The 26860-nt window shown below is 38.8% G+C and overlaps 1 protein-coding gene across 1 annotated transcript; it reads right to left on the reverse strand.

Moving 5' to 3' along the window:
* Window positions 1–26428, reverse strand: LOC306857559 (alpha-tectorin-like). Its single transcript, XM_079397546.1, has 33 exons — window positions 26265–26428; window positions 26153–26179; window positions 18711–19127; window positions 17101–17490; window positions 16933–17004; window positions 16143–16535; window positions 15625–16008; window positions 15454–15531; window positions 13765–14145; window positions 13589–13681; window positions 13103–13245; window positions 12668–12946; window positions 12459–12554; window positions 12213–12366; window positions 11712–11965; window positions 11475–11621; window positions 9396–9975; window positions 8692–9275; window positions 8032–8596; window positions 7326–7930; window positions 6636–7206; window positions 6301–6506; window positions 5916–6125; window positions 5384–5572; window positions 5000–5289; window positions 4500–4771; window positions 3850–3969; window positions 3568–3752; window positions 3212–3369; window positions 2855–3100; window positions 2420–2582; window positions 2009–2111; window positions 1–1911 (listed from the first exon to the last, which is right to left on the reverse strand). The coding sequence occupies exons 1-33, from the start codon at window positions 26311–26313 to the stop codon at window positions 1808–1810; spliced, it is 8508 nt and encodes a 2835-aa protein (XP_079253672.1). The 5' UTR covers window positions 26314–26428; the 3' UTR covers window positions 1–1807.
* Between the last annotated feature and the right edge of the window lie 432 nt (window positions 26429–26860).

Here is a 26860-nt window from a genome sequence, read left to right on the forward strand (position 1 = left end):
GATTTCTACATTTTTAATGACCATTGATTTTTTATTTGTCCATTGATTATTTCACCTAAAAAACACAATATAAGCATGCATGCAATGAAAAAAAAGATATCTGTTAAGTGTATCTGTTAAATTCAAAAACTTGTTATACAGAATTAATACCTACTGAATACGACATACAGTACCAGACCAAAGAGTATTTCATATATGTAGCATTTTAACTCTCAGAGAACAATTGAAACACAATAAATACCTCTTAAATAGATTAACACTACATACAACAGCAGCTCATACTTTATCTTGTAACTTATATCTTAACATGTTCGTCATTATATCTTAACATGTTAGGCAGGAACAATTTGAGTCACACAATATGATCACTGACTACAGACTGGTTATGATCAAATGTAGAAATTTTTATTTGACGTGTAATATTTAGTTGTCAAATCCAAACACGCCAGCATTCAACAATGTGGCTTATAATATTATAAACTTAAAATATTATAAAATTTTTATCTGAATGTTGCAGTGAGTCTGCAAATGATTTTCGACACACATTACCTGCACTACAAGACTGCTTTACCGGGGTTTTGATGTAAGATGTAGTAATATTTCAGTGCAGTGCCAAAGGACTGTTCAGATATGAACTTATGCAAATTTCTATCTCACACTGAATGAACTCTGACCTACCCAGCTCTTCAGTTTCAGTTTCTCAAGTAAACACAAGAACAATACAAGAACATTTTTGTTAATCTGTCCAGTGATCAAACCTCACACATGACTTTCTCTGAAAGAACAATTCAACCAGTGTGGCTACAGTCTTCAAAGCCTTTAGAATTGAAAGTAAAATAGAAGGCCTTATCTCATGCATATTATCGTAGCATCACTATAAGCAAGATTATGTCAAACATACAAGTTAAAGGTAAGACTATGATCATTAATCTCTTTCTTCCTTGTACTGAAAGTAAATTATTGCAAAAGAGAAAACAGGCAAATTGTGAAGTGACTTGCTTAGCCATCAAAATTATTTCCCCCCATTACCTTCTAGATCATTTCAACTGCATTTTGTGTCCCTATTTTATATTGCTTATAATAAATTGATTAAATGCATATCTATATTGCCATTACCCTCTCCTTACAGACTCACAGTGCCTGTGTTATGCTGTTCACAGTACATTGAATGACTCTCTATCATGATTCAAATGTGACATAAACATCTTAGTCAGATACAGTACTGCTTGCAATCATGCTTTGCCTGTTTGTATTTTATTTAGTTCTTGTGTGCATTTAAAACAATTAGAAGGTAATTTGGAACAGGTTGTTTGTCAAATTTGTCATTATTGTCATACATTTTTTACTTTGTATTTATAAATTTTATAATATTAATTTAATGAGTACAGTAAACTGTTGTCCAGTTTCAATGTTTCTAAAATTTCGAATAGGGTGCCAATAAAGTCTGACCCTGATATCATTATCACATATTTCAAGTTTGTTATTTCGAAAAGTCTGCTACCCAATTTTTATCAAATGTTGTTGAATTGAAAAAAGCAACTGCAGAACAGGAATTACTTTTTAATGTTTTTGCATGATTAAGCAAAAATAAAAAATAATTTGGTTGTCTTTGGTAATGTAACACAACGTCTGAAGTAAAATAAGATGAATGTAGTATATAACAATTCATGTAAATGATTAAATGCCTGATTATGGAACAATAAAATAACATTTATGACAAAGAGAAATTTTGTAATCCTCAAACATTCATTAAAATGGCATTAGAAATTATGCATACAAAATATTACATTATGTTTGAATAAAAACATTAAAATAGGGTCAGGAAACTGATAAGAGGAACAAGTAACAGCATCAGAGAAGCACACAGACAAGAAGCCTCCGATACCTTCACTTGCTCTGGGACCCACTTATCTGTTAACAGAGAATATAATGCACGGTGAATTGTAATGTATTGATAGTAGAAATCAACAGAAACCTTGGTTTACAAATTATTAAATTAAATATTCACCTGTGTTCCCTTCAGACATCACCAGAGGACCCATGGATATGGAAGCACTGTCATGGAAGTCCAGAGACCTGCCCTCTCTCCGCTGGTGTCCAGAGTTACAGTCCTGAAAGAGAAAAGAGAAAATCCAGCTGTGTGAATCCTTGTTAAATATCACTGGACAAACATGAAACATAAAGGAGTGCATAAAGTCTCCAGAACCTTACCACCATGGACATTAAGGATAACATTTTTCTTCCAGTATTTACTGTTTGATCAACAGGGGTTTATCAATGGTAAAATCTTAAACCTTTACAATTTAACCATTACATTTAACTGGAGATACATTCAATAAATTTCCATACATTAGTTCTATAGCTACACAGAAACACATCATCACAGTTTTATTAATTATGAGAGGTTTTCTAAACTCACCGTTGAGCAGCGGTTGTTTGACAGAAGGCAAAGGTGAACAGTACAGTGCAGGTAAAGCTTAGTGGAGTTTGCAGTGAAGATAAACATCCTGAAGGAGAAACGGCTGGATGTCGAGACGCCGTTCTGCAGCAGCTCCACTGTGTCATCATTTGGATTGGGACACCTGAGAATCAACAAATCAAATTATTTTACTTGAGAGGCATTCAACTCAAAAGCGATTTCCTGTAAATCATTGCACATTTGCATTCTATATTCAATAAATGGAATTCTTTGCATTAGTACTGCAATACTGGAAGATATTATGTCAGGTCATCTTAAAAGGGATATGGATTTTTATTTATTCAGTCTATGTGCAGATCAAAAGTTACTTTTAAAAATGTTACAGTGAGTTAAGACTGAGCTTTAAGGAACAGACAAAAAACAACATTGCTTTACTCTGAGACGATGAGATCCCAGCGGAGACTGTAATCAGGATCGTTCACAGGTGTAGCCCAACACGTGTCTATTACTGAGGCAAACTGGCGACTGTCAACCCCCTCAACACGAACTTCCACATTCATCTTCTGGTCGAGATGTGCATCCACTCTACCAGTGAAGGGCTGGGTAAACTCATCATCCTCATATGGAGTCATCCGAACCTGATACCTGCCTTCACCAGCGGGGAGGGTCTTGTGCACAAAACTGTTGAAATAATGGATAGATCTGTGTTAAAACTACTACATTTTACAGATAAAATTCTACTACTTTAATAAAACAGTACAGCTGGAATCAGAATTTGTATTTGACTCTTACGTCTCCAGTGGGTTGATTTCCGCATTCATGGAAAGTGTTTGTGTTTGTGGATAAACGCAGCTGAAAGAAAGCTTAAGGATTTTCTCTCTGCTGATGAGAGCTTCTGACCTCGGTGTCCCCAGAATAAAGTTATCATAGATAAAGTGGGTGCCGTTGGCCTGGGAACAACATGCATAACATTTTGACATTTAGCCTAAATTGAATTGAAGGTGTTAAAAAAAACTTTTATTTAAGCAAAATTATTAAATTTAAAAAGCCCCAAAATTTGTATCAGTCAACCCAATCTTTTTGGTTCTATGAGACACTAAGAATGTTTGGATGGTGTATTTGAATGGATTATACATAATTTGTCCTACCACAAGATTTGTACCACAGATGTGTTCATCGTTATCAAAATGGAATTCCACTCTGCCATTCCGGATTGTTCCTTTGCAGCTGGGATCACTGAGGTGTAAGACATCAGCCGGAAAACCAGCCTCAAAGAGCTGACAGCGAGACACAGACATGGAGCCAGAGCTGCTTTCACAGGTTTCTGAGAAATCTGAGAGAGAAAAAAAAACAAGTATTAAAGTATTAAAAAAGAAAACGTAATCATAAAAAAAATCATATTTCACATTCTGTTGTGGAATGTTACCAACCAAAAGAATCATCTTGTGGTCTGGGTAGGTCGTCGTTACACATACAGCCATAAACACCATTTTTCTTTCCACACCACTCATCTTCAGAGCAGCTGAGCTCAGAGCAGCGATCTCTCACATCTAAGAGAAGCACAGATAAATGAAATACAACACACAAGACATTGAGTCAAAATAACAGAGCGAGAGCTCAACATTCTGAGCCCCCTAAATGATCATTGCTCTACATTCTTCAAATAAATTAAATAAATTTTTTTTTTTAATTAACGTTAATTTCATATGTTCCATAATTTCCCCACTGAGATCCACAAATAATAGCTTATTAGTTAGTTTTTAACAGTAGAATTAGAATTAATTAACATTAGAATTAAATTGCTGGGGGATTTTATTACTTTACCTTTAAAATGTCTTTATAAACACCCTCTATAAGTCTAAGTCTATGTTAACTGTGAAGCTTAAGAACTAGTGATGTCTGATTTGTGACAGGTTAGCAAAATGATCAAAATCAGTTCATGAATCATAGCGCTTTCACTGAATCATTTGAAAGCAGTTTGCCATAGGACTTGATAGTTCAGCTACCTACTACTTTTTTTTCTGCAATACTAATGACAAGATCACAAAATAATCTGTGCTGAAATATTATTATGACTTACCACACCGCAGACCCGAGCGCCATTCTGGGATGTGTATCTCCAAGATGGCACAAGCGGTCTCATAGGCCTCGACAGCTGAACATAGCATGCCATTTGCACGTGTGTACAGACACAGATCATACACACAAGAGTAGTAGTAAGGTGCAGGGTCAACATGAAGATGGCAGTTCTGGAAGGGTCCAGTGGTGTTGGTGATAATGCTACAGAGATCAGAGTACCTCTGCCTGGATGGACACTCATCCGCATTACCCGTCTGGTCTCTGGCACCACAGCTTAAGTACATGAACACATGAAAAAAATGAAGGTCAGTTAAATGCCTGTACTGTTTCATCACTTGGACACAGAAAGAGTTTACAGCTGAGCAACTGACATGATTTGTTATTCTTGCATATTTTAACCTTAAGCCCTTTGAACCTTTTTCCCTGTCCACTGCTCTATTTTTTATTTTTATCACAACCCACCAGGTAAAATCGACTGTCCTAAAGTCTCATGGTTCTTACCCTGGAATGCTGGTATCTGATTGCCAGCTGTGGCCAAAGGAATTATCATCAGGAGCGAGGTCTCCACTGGGCAGCACTTTGTCATCTGCAGGATTACCATTGAAATTTCCACACATTCCACATAGAGATCCATAGAATCTTTCACTCACTCTGACTAGAAGGCTGTTATGTCCATCAAAATGGACAATAAATTCATTGAAAGCATTTAGAATTACGAATCCATGCTCCTCGTGTATCTCTACAAGATCATTGATTTGATATGCTGGTGTGTCTATGGCATTCCCATCAACCTGGAGGGCAATCAGAAAATTCCACCATAAGAAAATAAAGAAAGAAAGTGATAGAAAATATATTTATATCGACACCATTTGAAGTCCAACTTACTTTAACTCTCCTGTTTTGCCCAATTGTGATGTGCGTCTGTTGTCCATGCTGAGACAACCAAACATCCACTGCAGACACAAATGATACCACCATGTTCCCACGGTGCCTGTTAGTGGCCACCACACGGAACTCCAGATCATTGTCGGTGACATTACCGCAGGTCTGAGCAATCTCATATGAACAAGTTCCCTAATAAGAAATAACACAACGCACATGTTCTTCATTATTTCTTTCACTGCCCACACAGCTGCAACTTCACACCCAGAAATTTCTTGCAAGACATCAGATACATTCATAAATTAAATAATTTTCAATTCTATGAAAAAAAAAATAAATAAATAAATAAATATATATATATATATATATATATATATATATATATATATATATATATATATATATATATATATATACTTAGTCTAACACTAATAACCCTCATAGCCCTCCTCTGAATAAATTTGACTGTTAAATCAGTTGTCCCCTACTACTGGGACACAAAACAACAAAAACAGCAGATTTCATCATTTTATACCTGAAAGTGGGCCACAGCTCCATCAAAGGTGATGTAGTGGGGGTCACCCCAGACTGTGCAAGTGGACATTGGACTGTAGCAGTCACGATGTCCGTTTCTGACAGCACACTCCATGGCCGGTGGACAGGAAGATGCAGAGCAGCGTAGATCATTTGGAGCAAAACACTGACAGCGCTGAGAACATGTCGAATCCCAGAATTGTTCACCGATCTATAAAACCACAATAATAATGATGAAATTTACATTTCCATAACATGATGTCAATGAGTATTTTCACCTTCCAAACAGCATCATGGTACAGTATCATCATACTGTAGGTCTGTGTGACATGTTATCCATCGCCTATGTAATAATGCTTAAAGGAAAACAATGCTTTAATCCTTACATTATAGTAGAATCCATCATACAAGCAGCCACATTGCTCCACTGGTAGACAGAGTCCTCCACTCCTCACAAATCCCTCATCACAGAAACAACCTTCTGAGCAGATGTGTTCACAACTAGCATCAATGCTGCTGGCGCACGTATGACCACAGTCTGTGCCACACACCTCGTAATGGCTGTTTGGGATGTTTGATGAGCAGTCAATGACTGGAAATGAAACAACAAAATGTATTTGTAGAATGCAGTTAATAGTATGCACAAAATTTAATCTTTGAAATTAAAAAGGGAAAAACCATGAATAAAGAAACATTTTGTTTTACATTTTTAGATACTTACCACATGATGCATTTTCTCTCCAGGGATAGACAACAGCATTGGCAGATTGACAAGCACTCAAATAGGCTTGGACAGAGTGACATAAGACATCATTACTGTTCTCAGAAATGCATACATCAAACACACAGTTATTAAAGTAGGCCTGTGGATCAACAGAGCCATGGCAGAAGCTGAAGGGACCCTGACTTTCCCTGATGATCTCACACAAGGCTTGTGAGATGAGAGTTGTGCTCTCATCTTGGCAATAGCCAGGTAATTCAGGAAAACCACAGTCATGATTGGATGACATGCCATCCTCAGCCACCCATTCTGCCCCAAACTGGTCTGCTGAAGGTGCCAGAGCACCTGAAGGAGTGAGAAAGTCATCTTCGGGATGGCCATTAAAGTTGCCACAGATGCCACACACAGCTCCATTGTAGTCTGCTGGTACAACAATAAATAACTCCCAGGAGCCACCATAAGTGACACTGAAACCAAAGTCAGTCGAGACATATATAAACTGTCCTGTAGAGTAGACAGATATCCGACCAGAGTCAAGGTAGACAGGGAGGTTTCTGATCTCTTCATCAACCTGATTTAAGAAAAAGCGGAGCTTGTTTATACAAAACAATCTTATCAATAATTAAAACAGTAATGTTCTTCATATCACATATACTCCATGGCAAATTATAGTGACTGGGACCTGCTTACCGTAACAGCAGAATAACCGTTCATGTCCTGTGACATGTGCACAAGATGACCAGAGACGTTGACAAAAACTTCAACAGTTATTGACACTGGCCATCCATGCCATGCATCATTTTTTACATCCACCTGGAAGTGCGGCAGGCCACGAGTATCATCACATACTTTGGACAGCACATATCGGCATCTGCCTTGAAAGTCAAAATAGGTTCCATCAAAAGACATGTAATGGGGGTCTCCTGAAGCATAACAGGTACCATGTGGACGAGGATGGCAGCCATACTCCCCCTCCACAACACGACAGATTTCCTGTTCACTGCAAGATGATGGTGTGCAACGGACATTTCCAGTGATTCCATCACAGACACACAGGAACTGGCATTCTTCACCATGCCAGAACTGCTCTCCAGGCTGTCGATAACGCCCATCATAGCGGCAGCCACAACCAGTGGGGGGAACACAGTGATCTCCATCCAGCACCAGTCCATCATTGCACTGGCATCCCCCCTGGCATGGCAGTGTGCACTGGAAGGGAAATGAGAGACTAGGGCAGGACGCAGGACAGGATGTGCCACACAGTTCGTAATGGCTATTAGCTGGACAGTTGGGATCTGGGAAGATAAAACATGGACAAGACAATGAATGATCAGCACTTTGAAGGAGATATATAGTTTTAATTCCGAAAATCTTGTCACATTTGTAAAATACTAACCACAGTAGGTGATACTCCTCCACTCTCCAACTGTGATGCCATTCTGTTGGCAGTGCAGTGTGTAGCCTCGCAGAGCCTCACATAGAGCCTCCCTGGCACCGTTAGTCTGCTCCAGCATCTGAATGCAATCTTCAATCCGATTCCAAGGGTCTAGTGTTCTGCTGCATTCAGCAAATGGTCCATCATTCATGGCCATGATGCTGCAGTGTGTATTGAACTCACTCCTGTTCTGATAAAGACCTGGTTCCCACACATCTGTTGGATCCACACAATGAGCTGACAGGGATCCATCACGCCAGCTGTCTGCAAAAAGTTGGGAGTCATCCAGCAGGGCACCATCTGGGCTGTAGAATTCATCGTCAGTGTTTCCATTCAAGTTCCCACACAGACCTCCAAGTGTACCATTGTAAGTGGTTGGAGCTGTGATTCGGACAATGTGTGGCCAGTCAGCTCTAACAGTCACTCCAAAATTTGTCTCTAAAACAAAACCTCTTGCACTGCTGTGGTAGATGTGGATCTGACTGGAGCCAACCCTGATGGGTAGACCAACCAACTGCCCATCCACCTGAAGAGAAAAAAAAGTCAGAATTTGATCTTGCATTTGAGTTTGAGATAATGGTTAAACTGCCCTTAATACAAGACTGAGAAAAAATGGCTAACCTGTACATTGCTACCTTCTCCCAATTCAATGGAAACCTGAGTTCCCCCTGCCTCAAACTTCAGGAACCTAGAAAAGTCTTGAAGGCCCCTGGGTACTTTCTCCACAGTCAATACAAAGTATGGCAGTTGGGATGGCCCCATCACTCTTGCAAGGGTCAGTCCACAAGCTCCTGGGTATCTGAAAGTTTGTCCATCAAAGGTGTGGTATGAACCCAAGCTTTCAACCGAACAGGTAGCATAACTGATGGGTCTGCAACCCCTTACACCATTATGGAGTCCACACACTTCCGCTGGACCACACTGGTGCTGATTGCACACCATTGTCCCGCTACTGCAAACACATTGCCTCCCACAGTCCTCGCCCAACACTACCAACTGTCCCTCAGAGTAGTAGAAGCCCTCAAAGACACAGCCACAGTTTTCTTCAGGTACACATTGCCCAGTGCTGAGGATGTAGCCATCATCACAAACGCAGCTCTCCTGATTGGGCAAGGGACAGTTTATTGGGGCGGAGGGGTTGCTACAAGTTGCAGTGCAGCCTGTTCCATGTGACTCGAAATGACTGTGCTCAGGACATTGAATCTCTGGAAATGCAGAGCAGAAGTAAGTATATGCCTCAAACTCTACAGTATTTCACCTTGTGAAAATATTTCAGCTACATGAAGTTAAATGTACATCTAATGAAGACACAACAAGGCACTTACCACAAAAGCCTGGCTGTCTCCAGTGCCCTAGTTGCACACCCTGCTGTTGGCATTGAGCAGCATACACATTGAGAGCCTGGCACAGAATGGGCTGGTACCCTCCTCCTAAGCAAAGATCATACACACAGTTCTCTATGTAGGTCTGTGGTGAAAACACATAGTGGCAAGATGCAAAAGGCCCTGAAACATCTCCTAGTATCCCACAGTGGTTTGTGTCACTGTAAAGGCTCATTTCATTGGCTGTACAAACTGCACAACCTAGACCTGTGCACCTGACATCATGGCATTCAGGATCTGTGTCCCCCTCTACCTTCCAAGAGTTGGCAAAGTCAACATCTGAGCTCAAGATCTCCCCAGAGATTGAACGGAAGTCATCTTCAGGATGTAGGTTATAGTTCCCACACAGACCACATGTGGCATTCTGGTAGTCATAAGGCACAGAGATGGTGACGTAGCTATATGCATCATATGTAACGAGGAGACCAAAATCTGTGCTGATGGCCAAGGAAAACCCTGACTGATAGACTTGGATGGAGCCATTGCGGAGGGTGAATGGTGTTGCTATAAAGGTCCCATTAACCTTGACAATGTTGATAAAAAGAAATTAGAAAAATGGAAGGATGGCTGAATTCAATTGAGAATGAGGAGTTACGTCACAATGTTTTCACTCCGTGTTGCATTTTGGGAAAGCGCCGCCATATTAGCAGGATACGCTATCCGTTACTTCACGTTCTCCATACGAGTAACTGCTTATCTTTTGGTTTGTTTTTGCCTTTAAGTTAAATATTCATTCATTCTTCATTGCATGGATTGCAGGGAAGAGAAGCTATTTTATCTCATGATAATTTGATATTTTTTCAGTTTTGTAGAATTTGGTTTAGTGTTGATGTGATTAGCGTGAAAACAGTTGCCGGCTGGACGCTCGCTGCTGCTTTGGCCATCAAATGGTAGAATTTCAAAATAAAAGTGTGTGGTCAACCAGCTGACAGATGTCGATCCATTTCTTTGTTAGAAACTTTTAAATGACAGAGTATAATTTTTGTCATTGTAAATATTATTTTTTCTATGGCCACGGAGGAGAATCAGAGATTGTGGGTCACATTCAGTGAACAGACACAAACACTGTATTTTTTTATTTCAACAAATGACAACCAAAATAAAATCCCTAGGAGCTTGTGGAACAGTTTTGTAGAATTTTAAAATGCTGATTTAATGTAGTAAGTCAGTGTTGCTAAAAGACCTGCAGATGAGCCCAAAATATTAATGCAACGTGTTTAAACATTAAAGCGTTTTCCTCCCTTTAGAAAATGGTAATGAATAAAATGCTTATGGATTAAGACAGTGATATTGAAAGTTGATATTTTGGGCTCATCTGTTTTTCTGCACATAGCATGCTTTATTAGTAAGGTTGTGTACAGAATGTGCTCTTTTAATATCACAGTCTCTGTGCATTAAGCATCTTCTTTTATGTGAGAGAAAAACACTTAGCGTGTAAATAAACGTGTTGCGTTCACACTTTAGGCATATCTGCACATTATGTACTTTACAGTTGGGTCTTTATCACATGAAACTGTATTTGTGTTGAGCGTTTCAGAAAGTCCCTGCACAGGTTCTGCTAATTCACATGATGAGTGAGCATCATACTCGCAAAGCAAATGTTAATTATTAAACCAAAAAAAATCTAAACTTTTAAAAACACCCAGCGATTTTATTTTGATTTTATTGAGTGACAGGTAGTGGGTTTAATCAGTGACATTATTAATGATTTATTCGGCGTCATCTCCGCGACCTGCTTACCTTGGTGTTTTTACACATAGAAAAGGCGAAAAACTAATTGCATTGTACAGTTTTCGCTCAGAAAGATGATCTGAGTTACTTAAGCAATTCTCGATGCAGCATGAATGACATACAATGGTGGCATTTTTCACAAGAACGACGAACAAATCAAAATACTGCCCTAAACTCAAAAGTGGAGAGGCAACGCAATCCTGCAAGTATGGCGGATAAACAAAGCAGTTTCCCAGAACTCAACGCGGCGTGACGTCACATTCTCATTCTCTATATAGCAGTGATACTTACCTTTGCCTCATAATAGTGATCTTTAACCAGTTCAATTTCTTCATTATAGACAAATACTCTGACCATTCGAGTCCATGACACATGTGTGCTACCACGATGCTCATTTTTGCCCTCAATGCGATAGTACGGCAAATCATTTCCACAAGCCTATACAATGACAAAAATTCAGTATCAGTAAAGGATTCTCAATCTTATCGAATCAATAAATAAACAAAAAGCCATAGCAACATTACTAACCTCAGACAGAACATATGTGCAGGTTCCTTGGAAGTGAAAAATCTGATTGTCAAAGGTGTAGTAGTGAGGATCACCAGAGATGGTGCATGTTTGCCGCTGAATGTTCTGACAAGAGTATTGGAAAGCAGCTGGACGACAAGCTTGGGAATAAGAACAGGGCTCAAAGCTGCACTGGAGGCCACTGCTGGTACAGGTGCATCTTTCCTGGCAAGCGGCATCACTCCAGAAAGAGTCTCCCAGCTGCACTGGCAAACCTATTAAAAGGACATAGAGTTAATTTATATAAACTAGAGTGACCATACGTGCCATTTTCCCCGAATATTTTTTGGTTCCTTATGTTTTTGAAAACGCTCTCGAGGTACTTTGAATCAAAGCAATATAGAAGTCCTGGCCAGGACACGTCCGGGAAAATGGCACTTAATATAAACACCTAGCATCTTTCAGGAAGGCTTTTTCTATGGCTTACTAACATTCGGCATGCAGTCAGGGAAGCAACATTACCATTAAATTGACAACCCCGTGTTCCATGATCTGTTCTAAAGGCCCATCTGCCTGGCACATTGACATTGCTGCTATATGGTAGGCTTGTGATGTCATCCTGAAGTGATCCAGTTATTGAGAAATGGTGGCTTGAATCAATAGTGTCATAACCAGCCTAATGATGCGGAAGACATCCAGATGTCTGCTTAGCCAGTTATTCATAGGAAATGCAATACCTTTTATATCAATTTGTCATCTTATGCATACCTGTACATATCGATTAGCTGGAGCAATTGCACCATAGTTCATTACAACAAATGAGAGATGGCCATTTGAAATCAAAACCACTTGGAAAGATGTTTCCTTAAAAGACAGAAAAGTCAGTTGTTGTTGTTGTTTTTTGTTTTTTAATAAAGCAAGAAAACATTGTATAGCATTATTTTTTTTTTTTCATGGTACAAAACTGAGCTACTTACTGTTCCTGAATCGGAGTAATATGCAACTCTATCCCATGTTGCAACAAAGACCCATGAAGCAGAGAAACTCAAGTCAGGGAAGTACTGGTTTATGTCTTGAGTCGCCTGTGTAAGGACACTGCCAGAGGTGTACTGTTGATATGAAATAACACCATTCCAGCGGTTGTCAATATCTGTCCAGAATGGAGCAATGAGGTCTTTCCCGCCATAGGCTGGGAACTGATATGGAGTGTAGCTGTACCATGACCCGTCAAATGTCAAGTGTCCATTGTTGTTGACCTAAAATAAAAGAGGACTGATTATTGTCTGCAGGGTTCTTAAAAATATGCTAAATTGCTTGTAACACAAATTTAAACTGCATTAAATTGTCTTTTTCCCCATTTAATTTTTATTGACATGCAGAATCTAAAGTCCTCCCATTCCAAAATGACTCACATAAATCTGGTTGTATGTTTGTCCAAAAAATATGAATGGCTGCTGCAGGTATATAACCGATGAACTCCCATCATCAATGCGTCCATTCACTGCGTCTCCAGTTCCAAAAGGATAAAATGGCCCTGTAATATTGATTCCATTGTCTGAAAAAGGAAACAACAAGACAATATTTAACATTAGTTAGTAACATAAATATCCGTTTCTGATACCCTGGCATTTAAATTGCATTTATATTTAAATTTTAATTTACCTTACTATAATATTTGTATTATTTACATAATGAAATACAGCAATATGGCTGTATATAATCATGGCTGTGATTACCTGTGGCCTTTTGCCTACTCTAATATAGCTTATTATATATTAGCATTATAACTTTATAAATTATTTTAAAATATATACATACATCACAAACACATAACATGGATCTGATTTGCTCATGCAAAACAATAATCCTCAACATTGTAACACACTACAATATATTACCAGTTGTAATGTCTATAGTTGTTGTGGTTGTAGTTTCTGTTGTGGTTGTCTCTGGCATGACAGTAGTAGAGGTAGTGTTTATGTTGCTTGCATCTGAAAGAAATCATGAATATTACAAAAAAAATCTGAATTATATCTTGCATAAACAAAGGGCACATGTAAATATATATATTTACCTGCACAGTATGCCAAAGAGCAGGTTGTTGGACTCACAAACTCATAGACATAATAATCTCCTGGACAGGCTTTAACTTTAATGGGATTGGATTGGAAATGGCAGCAGTTATTGTCCCAGTGACCGCAGACATCTCGAGTGACCACTCCATCCTCAACTGTTGGATGTCCTCCGTTCAGCCAGAGTGGAGCATGAGTGCCACAACTATACTCTTCAACACATGTGTCTGGCATCTGAACGCTCTGATCCTGAATGAAGAGACGGTACCAGCCGTTCCAGCTGACCCAAGTGTCACACATTATTTGAGAGGAATGTTGATTGTTGGTGGATCTCCATGGATCATCCAGGACATTGTAGTTGTAGCAGGGGTCAACAGGAGGAACTGTTGATATGGAAACATTAAAACATAAATGCTCCTGACCGAATGAATGTTAACTGGTATGAAATCTCCAGAACACTCTTTACTTAAGTTCCCTGATAAACTTGTGCTTTAATTAATTTAAAGCAGATAACAGTTTGAGCATCTCCTTTTATTTAGCTGTGAAAAAAATTGATTTAAAATGTCAATGTTATGATCCTGCCTGTGTTTCCCTGTTTCACTGTGAACTCTTATTTTGAAGTATTTTCCCAGCTGCTATTATGTCTGTGTTTCCTGTGTTTGCCCTGTCTCCCAAGCTGGGGTGCGTTTCCCAAATCATCGCTAACTAACTATGGTCGTTAGTTCCATTGAACTCTATTGGTAACGACGGAACTTGACCATAGTTGTTTTTGGGAAACGCACCCCTTCTTGTTTGTTCCCATAGTTACCCTAGTGTGTCCCCATGAAAAATGACCACGCCCCCTTGCTATCTCATTTAGATTGTCTGTCTGTCTGTCTGTCTGTCTGTGTGTATCTACTCTATACTGCTTGGTTTTCATCAGAAGTGGACAAAGTACACAATTCCATTACTTGAGTGAAAGTACAGATACTGCTGGTCAAATATTACCCCATTACAAGTAGAAGTTGTAAAGACAGATTTTTACTTAAGTAAAAGTACAGAAGTAGGCTACTTGCTTTTAAAAGTACTTAACTACCAAAAGTAAATTTCTTTTTTTTTATGTCAATGCACTGTTTAATTATTTTTGTATGTAATACTCACAATACCTTATGCCTCTGAAGCAACTTACTATACATTACGCCTACTTGTATTTTTGTAAATAAATTTTACATTTGCAACTGGTCAGCGTTCAAAAAAATGCAGGGAAATCACTTCACATAACCCTACATTAGTGATTACTGATAGACTGTCTGAAAAAAATAATTCACATTTTAGAGAAGAAATAAAAATCACTAACTGACTTTCAAAGCTGCTACATGGTAACGACTTTCTACTTCGAGGACCTTGATAGAAATCTAGTGGAGTGGAAAAGTACGATATTTGTCTTTCAAATGTAATGAAGTTAAAGTCATACATTTCAGCCGTTGTTTGAATGTTTTCATGTATTGTTTCCTGTTCCTTGTTTTTCATGTGTAGACTATCTCAGTTTGGCCTTTACTTAATTGTGCGTGCATGTGGATTCTCTCTCTGCCTCATCTCTCCTTTACAGTCAACCATGAGCCCTTTGGCCACTGAGCAATATGACTTTGAGAAGAATGCTTTGAAAACACACTTTGTGTCTTATTTGCAACAAAATCAAGACAATACTTTACCAGTGGTTGTGATTGGTGGAGTAATATATTCTGCGGATGGGATTGTCTCTGGTGTTGATGGGATGGACTGATTTGAGGCTTTTGGTATTAAGAACAGTTTTATATCAATAAATAATTTTTAAACAAAACCCAGAAATTAAATTAATGCATTACATATGAATAAATGCTCACCTACACAGTATGCTCCGCAAACTATTGGCTTGACAAACTCATAAACATAGTAATTTCCAGGACAGGCTTTGACTCGTATAGGGTGGGATTTGTATTCACAGTATGCACTCCATGAGAGACAGACCTGACGGGTGACCACTCCATCTTCCGGCTGTGGATGAGGGCCGTTGAGCCACAGTGGCTCGTAAGTGCCACACATGCCTTGATTTACAAATGATTCTGGCATCTGAGTATTTTCACCATTGTAGAACAGCCTGTACCATCCATTCCACTCCACATTATAATCACACGTGCCATAGTTGTTATAGTTGTCTGTGGATCTCCAAGGCTCATCCAGACTGATATAGGTGTAGCAGGGATCGACACTTGGGGTGGAGGAAGGAACTATTATGAAAGTAGAAAGAGAGCATTACTGTACATACTGAAGATTAAATTTATACAAGACAATAAAATGAAAACCAACAGTATAAATGATGATAAGCATGTCAGATATAATGATGAATGAAAGTACACATTACCTGCACAATATACAGGTAATGGGATTGAAAGATTTGGCCTGGTCAATTTGTAGACATAATAATCTCCAGGACAAGCTTTGACTTGGATTGGTTCAGATCTGTACCGACTGCACAGATAATAGCGAGAGCCGTAAACTTCACGAGTAACAACTCCATCTTCTAGCTGAGGATGAGCGCCATCAAGCCACAGACCACTAAAACCTCCACATGACATATAATAAAAACACGACTCAGGTATCTGAGCATTCGACTCATTAACGAAGAGTCGATACCAGCCATCCCATTCTACACGAGTGTCATCACGATCAGAGATGTATCCATACGTAGACCAGTAATTGAGTGTGCTTCTCCAGTAGTTGTTGATTTCATTGTAGTTTTCACACGGGTCATAATCTGTGTTAAGATATCAAAACAAACAAGTTTTATTCATTTTAATGAGGAGCTTCACAAGAGCAAATCTCAACCAATAAAACACAGAAACAATCGTTCACAACATGACTGTGAAGTAGTGAAGCTAAAAGTATAAAAGGTGACATTTTCATTGGAAAATAAAATTTAGATTAGGGAACACATTCAGGATTAGTATTAAGAAGTTTCCCTCAGTAAACTTTCTGCTCATCGATAGTAAATAAGGTAGTTATTGTAGTAGTTATGTTTAGGTATGTTAAAGGGTCTAGAATGTGGTCATGCTAGTAATTCTCATGCTAATAAGCAACTACTTAACAGAGAGTAGTGTTCCCTAATCTCAAGTGTTACCATAAATACTTAAAAATTAAAACATGTAACTTACTCAAGGTGATGCTGGATCCAGTGATTATATCTGGTCTTAGAGTGGGAGCCACCTGTGAAATGGTGCTGACATCTACAAAGAAGGACATTCAAGACATGACTGAGATCATTTTAAAAGTTAGGAAAAACTTTGTAAGAAAGTAAATAGATAAAGTAAAACGCATGGTACCTGTGCAGTATCCTGAACACCAGAACTGTGGTTTCACAAGTTCATAGACATAGTAATTGCCTGGACACGCTTTCACTCTGATGGGGTCTGATTTGAAATTACAGCAGCCACCCCAATAAGACCCTCCACAGACCTCTCTGGTCACCACTCCATCCTCTATCTGAGGATGAGGATCATTGAGCCACAGATTATATTCTGTGTTACAGGTGTATGAACCAATACAGGTCTCTGACATCTGGATGTTCATTCCATTGTAGAAAAGCCGGTACCAGCCATTCCAGGAGAAAAAGTTATCACAAATCCAGTCTCCACTTTCATTGTTGGCTCTCCAGGGACGATCCAGAGACTCATAGTTGTAGCAGGGATCACTGCTGATGTTTTGGAAGGCAACTGTCAAAGAGTTTGAAAATGTACTGTTAAAATACTGTTTTTAATGTATTATTTACTGTACATTTCACAAAGCCCACAAATTTATTTTAGCAAAAATAAGCTAGTATTTAGACTAATACGTACATTTCCTAATATTAAAACAAGAAATGTATAGGTTAATTTTTAGCTGGAGGACAGGTAAATTATGAAGCGATATTCATTATAAATTAAGTAATTTATTGATTCTGTATTATTGTTTTAATATTAATAATATGGCAAAACACAGCTGAAATTTAAGTCAAATTTAGACTAATTTAGTAGAAATTTAATTTCTTTAGTTTAGTGCTATTTTTGGTTTGTCTAAAGTTGTGAGATTTGAGGAACTGTGTTACAACTAACACATATACAGTAGAGATACAGTAGGGAAGTGTTATGGGGGGGTTGGGGGGTTATGATAAAGATGTGAGACTTACATAGCTAACATGGTTGGTTTTGGGTTTTGTTGGTGTTCATGTCTTTTACTTTGTATTCACGCTCTTAGTCTAGTTTCCTGCTTTGTCATGTAATTCCCTGGCCCTCAGGTATCCTGCTATGTGCTTCTTTAGTCTTTAGGCTTGTTCGAGATGCATCTGTGCAGACCGATCAGCGTATGACATCAAAGTACTGTGAGAATGATTTGAAAGAATAAAGAGTCGTCTGCTGTCCAATCGCTCTCACGGTATTTTGATGTCATACACTGATCGGTCGGCGCAGCTTCAAGTCAAACACACTTTTTGTGTCATGTTGTGATTGGTTGTTTTGTTCTGTTCTCTCATTGGTTCATTGTCTTTATTGTTCACAGATATCTTTGTGATTAGTGTCTTTGTATATATAGCCCTCATTTGCCATTATCTGTCGTTTATCTTTGTTCATTGTAACCTTGCTGTTGGTGAGTCCCATGTTTTCTAGTAAAGTCTGGTCATGTCAAGATTTTGTATCACATTTTGGTTTGTTCTGTTTATTTTTATTAATTGGGTTCAGTTCAACTCACCTCAGTAGACCCATGTAACAGAAGCCAACAGAATGGTTCATGGACTGCACTAATTCTAACTGGTCAACCCATGTTTAACTTCATTGAATAATAACTTAAAATGCATATTAGGTTATCAAATAATCAGACAATTTACTCTTGATAATGACATTGAAAAAATAAAATAAAATAGATCACATTAATTTGGAGAGAAAAAGAGAGAAAGCTTCACCTGCACAATATGTAGGATTGGGGGCTGATGTGATGGGTTTGACAAATTCATAGACATAATAATCTCCTGGACAGGCTTTGACTTGGATGGACGTGGATGCGTGAGCTCCACACTGAATGGCATATCCCGACAACCACCACCATGAAGAAGTTCCTACAACTTCACGGGTCACCACTCCATCCTCATGTGTTGGATGAGAGCCATTGAGAGACAGTCCAGTGTAACCACCACATCTCATATTACTCGTACACCACTCAGACATCTGGGCACTTTCTCCATTCAAATACAGCCGATACCACCCACTCCATTCAACAAGGGTGTCATCATAGCCATAGTAGTGATATTGCCGTATGTCTCTCCAGTATTCATCAAGAGTGTTATAATTATAGCATGGATCAGAGCTGGACGTTGTAGGTTCTGAGAGAATAATGACATAGAAAAGGACAATCCAGTGATGATACACATACTCACTTTTTATGTGGCAAACAGTTGTGTCTTTATGACAAGATAAAATACCGGGATAGCACACTAAGGAGGGATTATGTAGACTGACTGCAACAAGTGTATCTGCAGTTTAAGCCATTTGCTCACTAATTTAAAAAGATTTAATATCTAGATCTCAGTTCATTTATAGGAACTATATTCGCTTCCATCAGCTCGATTTGACATTTGACATGTGGCTCTTAAAAAAAAAAAAGAGAGTACAACTTTTGTGTGCTCAAAAAATATGTATATATATACAGTGCCCTCCAAAAGTATTGGAACAGTAAAGACAAAATTGTTCTGTTGGCTTTGGAGTCTAGACATTTATAAATATGATTAAAAGATGAATATGAGACAAAACTACAGAATGTCACATTTTATTATTGGGTAATTCAACACATAGATGTTTTACCAGCTAAGAAGTTCAGCATTTTTAGAGTTTCATCCCCCTATCTGATGTTTGCATAAATATTGCCTCACAGGTCTTTCTAAGTGATCAGCTGTGTCCTGTTGCATTAATTTTTCAGATATTAAAAGCAGGGAATGTCTCGTATCAGTTATATCCATTACTTCTGCATTCTGAATCTTGCATTCAATGATGACACACGCAAACCAGGATGAAGATGAGGGAGCTAACTTTGAGAGAAAAGCAGGCGATTGGATGCTAAAAGAAAAGAGGAAGTCAGTTAGAGCTATAGCAAAAACAAAGGGCATGGAGAAATCCACCAGCGACACCAGCAACCAACAATGACCTGATCGGCTGAGAAAACAACAGTAGTTGATGACAGACAAATCATAAAAGCTGTGAAAATGAATCCTAAAAGACGTGTCTGTAAAATCACCAACAACTTCCAGAAAGCTGGGGTGATGCTCTGACAATCTACTGTCCTCAGGAGAATTTGACACAGAATTACAGATGCTACACAGCAAGATGCAAACCTCTGACCAGCACCAAACATAGAAAGACAAGATTAGAGTTTGCAAAAAAGCACAAAGGTGAGCCAGAAGAGTTTTGGAGCTGTGTGTATGGACCGATGAGGCAAAGATGAACCTTTATCTAAGGTATGGGAAAGCAAAAATGTGGAGAAAAAAGGGAACTGCAATGATCCCAAGCATACAGCCTCATCTGTAAAGCATGGAGGAGGTGGTGTCATGGCATGGGCATGCATGGCTGTCTCTGGAACAGGCCCTCTCAACTTTACTGATGACTTAATGTATGATGACAGTTGCAGAATGAATTTGGAAGGGGACAAAACCATCTTGCCTACCAATATTCAAGAAAATGCCACCAGTTTCATTGGGAAGTGCTTTATATTGCATTAGGACAATGACCCAAAACACCCTGCCAGTTCAGTCAAGGAATTTATAAGAGCAAAGAACTGGAAAGTCTTAGATTGCCCAAGTCAATCTCCAGATTTAAATCCGATTGAACATGAATTTCACCAGCTGAAGAGGAGAGTAAAGGCAGAAACTCCCCAAAACAAGCAACAATTGGAATTGGCTGCATTAAAGGCTGGGAAAAGTATTTCAAAGGATGAGACCAAGAGTCTGGTGATGTCTATGGGTCACAGACTCACTGCTGTGATTGTGCGCAAGGGATCTGCAAATAAATAATAGCTTTTAATCTTTTATATCTGCCTTATGTTCAACTGTCCCAATACTTATGCTCACATCAATGAGTGGGATGAACTCTAAAAATGCTGTTATTTGTATTTGGTACAGTCACCAAGATGGCGCTGCTGATGGCAGCTATTGTGCGTTGCTCTTCAGTGTTTGTACTGTTTTTGTTTGTTTTTCCTGTTTTTTGTTTTTCAAATACGATCAGTTTTACCAGGGATGACCATTCGGCAGAACACACCACAAAATCTTTTACCGGATTTAGATTTTTCGGACGTTTTGCTGGACATTGTAGTTGGCGGAGCCGTAGCTCTGGTCAAACGCTACAGGAGGCGCAGAAGGGGAAAGAGAGACATGTGAAAACTTGTGAAGCTTTATCAGCGCGGATTTAGAGCGGCGTTGCCTAGCATCCATCTGGCGAATCTCTACTCTCTACCCAACAACACGGACGAACTCCTTCTGCTCTCCCGGACAAACAAGGATTTTTCTAACTCTGCTGCTCTGTGTTTCACGGAAACCTGGCTAAATGGCAACATACCGGACAGCGCCTTACATATGCCTAACTTCACGCTGATCAGAGCAGATCGGGACGCGGAATCAATGGGGAAATCGCGCGGTGGCAGGACGTGCTTTTACATCAATGAGAGGTGGTGTACAGATGTAACTGTGTTAAAGAAGATGTGCTGTTCAGATCTAGAAACGCTCTTCATTAACTGCAAGCCGTTCTACTCGCCGTGGGAGCTCTGCTCGTTCATTCTCGTGAGTGTCTACATTCCTTCACAAGGAACTTGCTGATCTGATCATAGACACAGAACAACACCCAGACTCTGTTTTAATCATTCTCGGGGACTTTAATAAAGCAAATTTCTCCCGTGAACTGCCAAAATACAGACAGCACATCACATGTCCCACCAGAGACAGTAATATATTGGATCACTGTTACACAACAATAAAGGACGCATATCACTCTGTCCCACGAGCAGCTTTAGGACTCTCTGATCACTGTTTGGTTCATCTTATTCCGACCTACAGGCAGAAACTTAAATATGCAAAGCCTGTATTAAGATCTGTTAAAAGATGGACTAATGAAACAGAGCGGGATCTACAAGCCTGTTTCTCTCTCACTGATTGGACTGTTTTTGAAGCTGCTGCAAATGATCTGGACGAGCTCACAGAGACTGTAACATCTTATATCTAACAGGACTCATCTAATCTACAACAATGACAAACCATGGTTCACTGCAAAACTCAGACAGCTCCGTCAGGCCAAAGAAGATGCTTACAGAAAGGGGGATAAAGTCTTGTACAAACAGGCCAAATACACACTGGAAAAGGAGATCAGAGTGGCAAAGAGGAATTATTCTGACAAGCTAAGGAAAAAAATATCTTCCAGTGATCCTGCTTCAGTGTGGAAAGGAATGAAGGATATCACCAGTTACAAATCACCATCCCCCAGCACTCTGGAGAATCAACACCTGGCAGACGACTTGAACGAGTTTTATTGTCATTTTGAAAAATCTCCCCACACCCGCCCTGAACACCTCTCCACACAACCATTCACACCTCCAGCAACCCCTCTCTCCCCCACACCTACAATTCAAATCAGCGAACAAAATGTGTGCCAGGTCAAAATGTGTGCTTCAGGAAGAACAAAAGAAGGAAAGCACCAGGCCCAGATGGTGTGTCACCAGCCTGCCTAAAAATCTATGCTGACCAGCTGGCCCCCATCTTCACACAGATCTTCAACAGATCACTGGAGCTGTGTGAAGTCCCCTCATGTTTCAAACGCTCCACCATCATCCCCGTCCCAAAGAAACCCAAAATTACTGGACTTAATGACTACAGACCTGTGGCCCTAACGTCTGTAGCCATGAAATCATTTGAAAGACTGGTTTTGGCTTATCTGAAGGACATTACTGGACACCCTGCAGTTTGCCTACAGAGCAAACTGCATCATACTGTGGATGATGCAGTCAACATGGGACTGCACTTCATCCTGCAGCATCTGGACAGACCAGGGACTTATGTGAGGATCCTGTTTGTGGACTTCAGCTCCGCTTTTAACACCATCATCATGGAAATCCTTCAGAATAAACTAACCCAGCTCTCCGTCCCCACCTCCGTCTGTCAGTGGATCAACAGCTTCCTTACAGACAGACAGCAGTTAGTAAAGCTTGGTAAATTCACATCCAGCACTCGTACCATCAGCACTGGAGCTCCTCAGGGCCGCGTACTCTCCCCACTGCTCTTCTCCCACCTCTTCACCAACAACTCCACTTCTAAAGACCCCTCTGTCAAGCTCCTGAAATTTGCAGATGACACCACACTGATCGGCCTCATCCAGGACGGTGACGAGTCTGCTTACAGACAGGAGGTTAAGGAGCTGGCTGTCTGGTGCAGTCTTAACAACCTAGACTTAACACGCTCAAAACTGTCGAGATGATAGTGGACTTCAGGAGAAACCCCCCTGCTCTCCCCCCACTCACCATCATGAACAGCACTGTGACTGTAGTGGAGTCATTCAGATTCCTGGGCACCACCATCTCCCAGGACCTGAAGTGGGATATTCACATAGACTCCATTGTCAGAAAGGCCCAGCAGAGGTTGTACTTTCTTCGCCAGCTGAGGAAGTTCAACCTGCCACAGGAGCTGCTGAAACATTTCTACTCTGCCATCATTGAATCCATCCTCTGCACTTCTATAACTGTCTGGTTCAGCTCAGCTACCAAATCTGACCTCAGAAGACTACGGAGGATAGTCCAGACTGCTGAGCGAATCATTGGTACAACCCTCCCCACTCTCCAAGAACTGTACTTATCCAGAGTGAGCAAAAGGGCTGGTAAAATCACTCTGGACCCCTCACACCCAGCACACTCCCTCTTTGAACTGGTCGACATTACAGAGCTTTGAGCACCAGAACGACCAGACACAGGAACAGTTTCTTCCCTCAGGCAATCCATCTCATTAACACTCAACAATAAACGTGGAACAAACAACTATAATACATTATCCACTCACCACACTCACTTATTTTATTTTTATTTCTCATTTCTAATTTGCACATATTTGACCTGTACAGTTGTCTATATTATATATTGTGTTTTTGCTGCTTTGTACATTGCCTATTTGGATATTTGGATATTATTATTTTATTATCTGTGTCCTGTCCTGTTGCTGTCTTTCTATCACTACAAAAAATTCCTTGTATGTGTAAACATACTTGGCCAATAAAGCTGATTCTGATTCTGATTCTGAAACGGCTAATAATAAAATGTGATATTCTGTAGTTTTGTCTCATATTCATCTTTTAATCATATTTGCAAATGTCCTGACTCCACAGCCAACAGAGCAATTTTGTCTTTACTGTTCCAATACTTATGGAGGGCACTGTATATATATATATATATAGAGAGAGAGAGGTGGGGGGGGGGGGGGTAGAGTGGGGGGAAATGCCCCCCTTCAAGTTTTCTTCTGTGAAACAAAAGTTAAATGTGTTCAGAAAAGTTATCATTGTTTTAGGGAGAATGACATAAATTATGAACCAAGTAAGGAAAATGTCCAGAGTTTTCATGTTATTAGATTTTTAACAAAAATGTAATTTGTGCCAATTTGCTTTAAACTTTTACAGCAAAATCAGAGTACAGGCAGTGAGGTAATTTTTTAATATAAAGTCCAAATATTTTTGGTCAACCAACTATTTAGAATACATTTGAAGGAAAAACAAAGGATTTGATGTTCAGAACAGAATAACTACAGTAATTGCCCATTGCCCCTGGGGGCATTTTACCTCACAGACTATGTTTGAGAAAAAAAATTTCATTCTAAAAATATAATTATATTTTTATTAAATAACACGTACTACCTATCTACAGGCCTTACTGTTCTCATATCATATAGTAACTTTGATATATATATATATATATATTTATATATATTTTTTTTTTACATGTTGTAATGTATATATATTAGGCTTATCTGTATTAGGCTTATAGTACCACTTGTTTGGATTGGTACAGGCAACATTTCTTTTCAAACAGAATTACTGAGGCATTGAATAAAAGTTGAAAATGTAAATGTTTATTGACACCATGAAGTGAAAATAATGAATAAGGTTAGGGTGAACCCTTGCTCTTGTATGTAATTAAAGGAGTATGTATGTAATATGTAACAATGTACAATTTCCTCAAAAATGTGATAATAATTGTCATGTCTACAATCATCTCTCTCTCTAGTTGGTTTTCAGATCCTCTGCTGTTCCTGCTCTGTCCAGCAGGTGAAGTCTGATGTTACTGTTCTGCTGTCTACCATGGATCATCCCATCTGTTACTCCACCCATTTCACCTGCTCCTCATTTATATATATATATATATATATATATATTCTTTCTTCAGTATCGCTCAGCCCAATCTTTCCAACTCTGTTAGTTTGTTCCTTCTTTTATGTAATTTTTTGTCTGATTTTGATTTCAAGGCATTTCTATAAATGTCTTTTACAAACCTGACATTTGAGTCTGCATCCAAATCCACCCTGAGGACTTTAATACAGTGTAATACAGACATAAATCAACAATTTAGAAGAGTCTTTACTCCCTTTGCAAAAACGTTTTTCAATAGTATGAAATACATTTGAATGGAAGACCATTCCATTTCTAAATTGTAACACACACACACTCACACACACACACACACATATACATATATATACATATATATATATATATATATATATATATATATATAAAATATACTGTATAAATTATCAGTTATACAGAATGTCATAGTTGTGAGAGGGTTGGAATTATGAGAAATAAGGTCACAATTGTAAGATATAAAATTGCCTAATGAGCCTATAAACCTGCCTTTTAAAAGTGAAGATCTTCTTTTTTTCTATTGTCTAAAACACATTATCTAGTCATTATCTAGTTTATTAAAATATAGCCTATTTTGTTCCAAAGAGCCTGACAATGTGGATGTGTATGTAAATATATTAATATTATAATTATGACAACTGTAAATCGGTGATAGCCTGCTGAATCTACATGCATCATAAAAAGGACTGAACACAGAATTAGCAAGTTTGGGATGCATTTCATAATTTCAAAACCATTTGTTTTTTGTCTGTTTTTAACACAAAATTGTGAAAATGATAGTTTTTCTGAGTGAAAACATTATTTAGGAGCCTGACATAAATAACAACAGAAATGCTACAATATGAGATTTCATATCAATGGGTAATCTGGTTCGCTTAATTATTCCTTTTCATTCATTTTTACATTTGTGAAGGAAAGCAAAAAATGGAAAAAGTGAATATGTGATAAAGTAAAAAAAAAAAAGAAGTTTTACCTGAAGTTTGTCCATTGATTATTTCACCTGTTGAAATATAATGAATTAAGGAAAAATTCTGTCAGTTCACCTGCATCATTTTAATGCACATATCAGATGATAAAACACTCACCATTAATCAGCAGCAGTAGTGACACACACAGTGAGATTAGAAACCTCATTGTGAAGAACAGCAACTCCTGAGGTCAAATGCTGCTGCAGAGCAAACTCATGGAGATTCTCTCTTCAGCAGCAGAATACAGTGATGCTGAACTGCTGATCTCACACACTATCAGTGCCTTTAATAACTGTGGGTGGATCATTACTGGAAACAGAAGAAATTTCTCAACAATGTCTTGAACCAGTTTTTCATGTGACATATTTGTTATTTTGTATTGTTTCCTTGTGTGTGACTGCATTTAGAAATGCATTCTTTCACAGATGGAATGACAGGCGAGTCAGTTTGATTTGCTATGAGTTTTTTTTTTTTATCTTTTCAAAGCAGCTTTGCAAAAATAGAATTATAAAATGCCCAATGAATGAGCTAAAGGGGACAGAAAAGATCATTCTGTTTGAAAATAATGTTTAACCATGGTGTTTAATAGTATTTACATTTAATTACTTAAAAATACTGGAGGGATGCAGGCAGTGGACAAGTAAGATGGAGATCTTTAGATGTGCAAACTAACAAAATTATAACACAAACAGAATATTTTTAATGCAACTAAC

The sequence above is a fragment of the Barbus barbus genome, assembly GCF_936440315.1.
Source record: "Barbus barbus genome assembly, chromosome: 38".
NCBI classification, from domain to species: domain Eukaryota; kingdom Metazoa; phylum Chordata; class Actinopteri; order Cypriniformes; family Cyprinidae; genus Barbus; species Barbus barbus.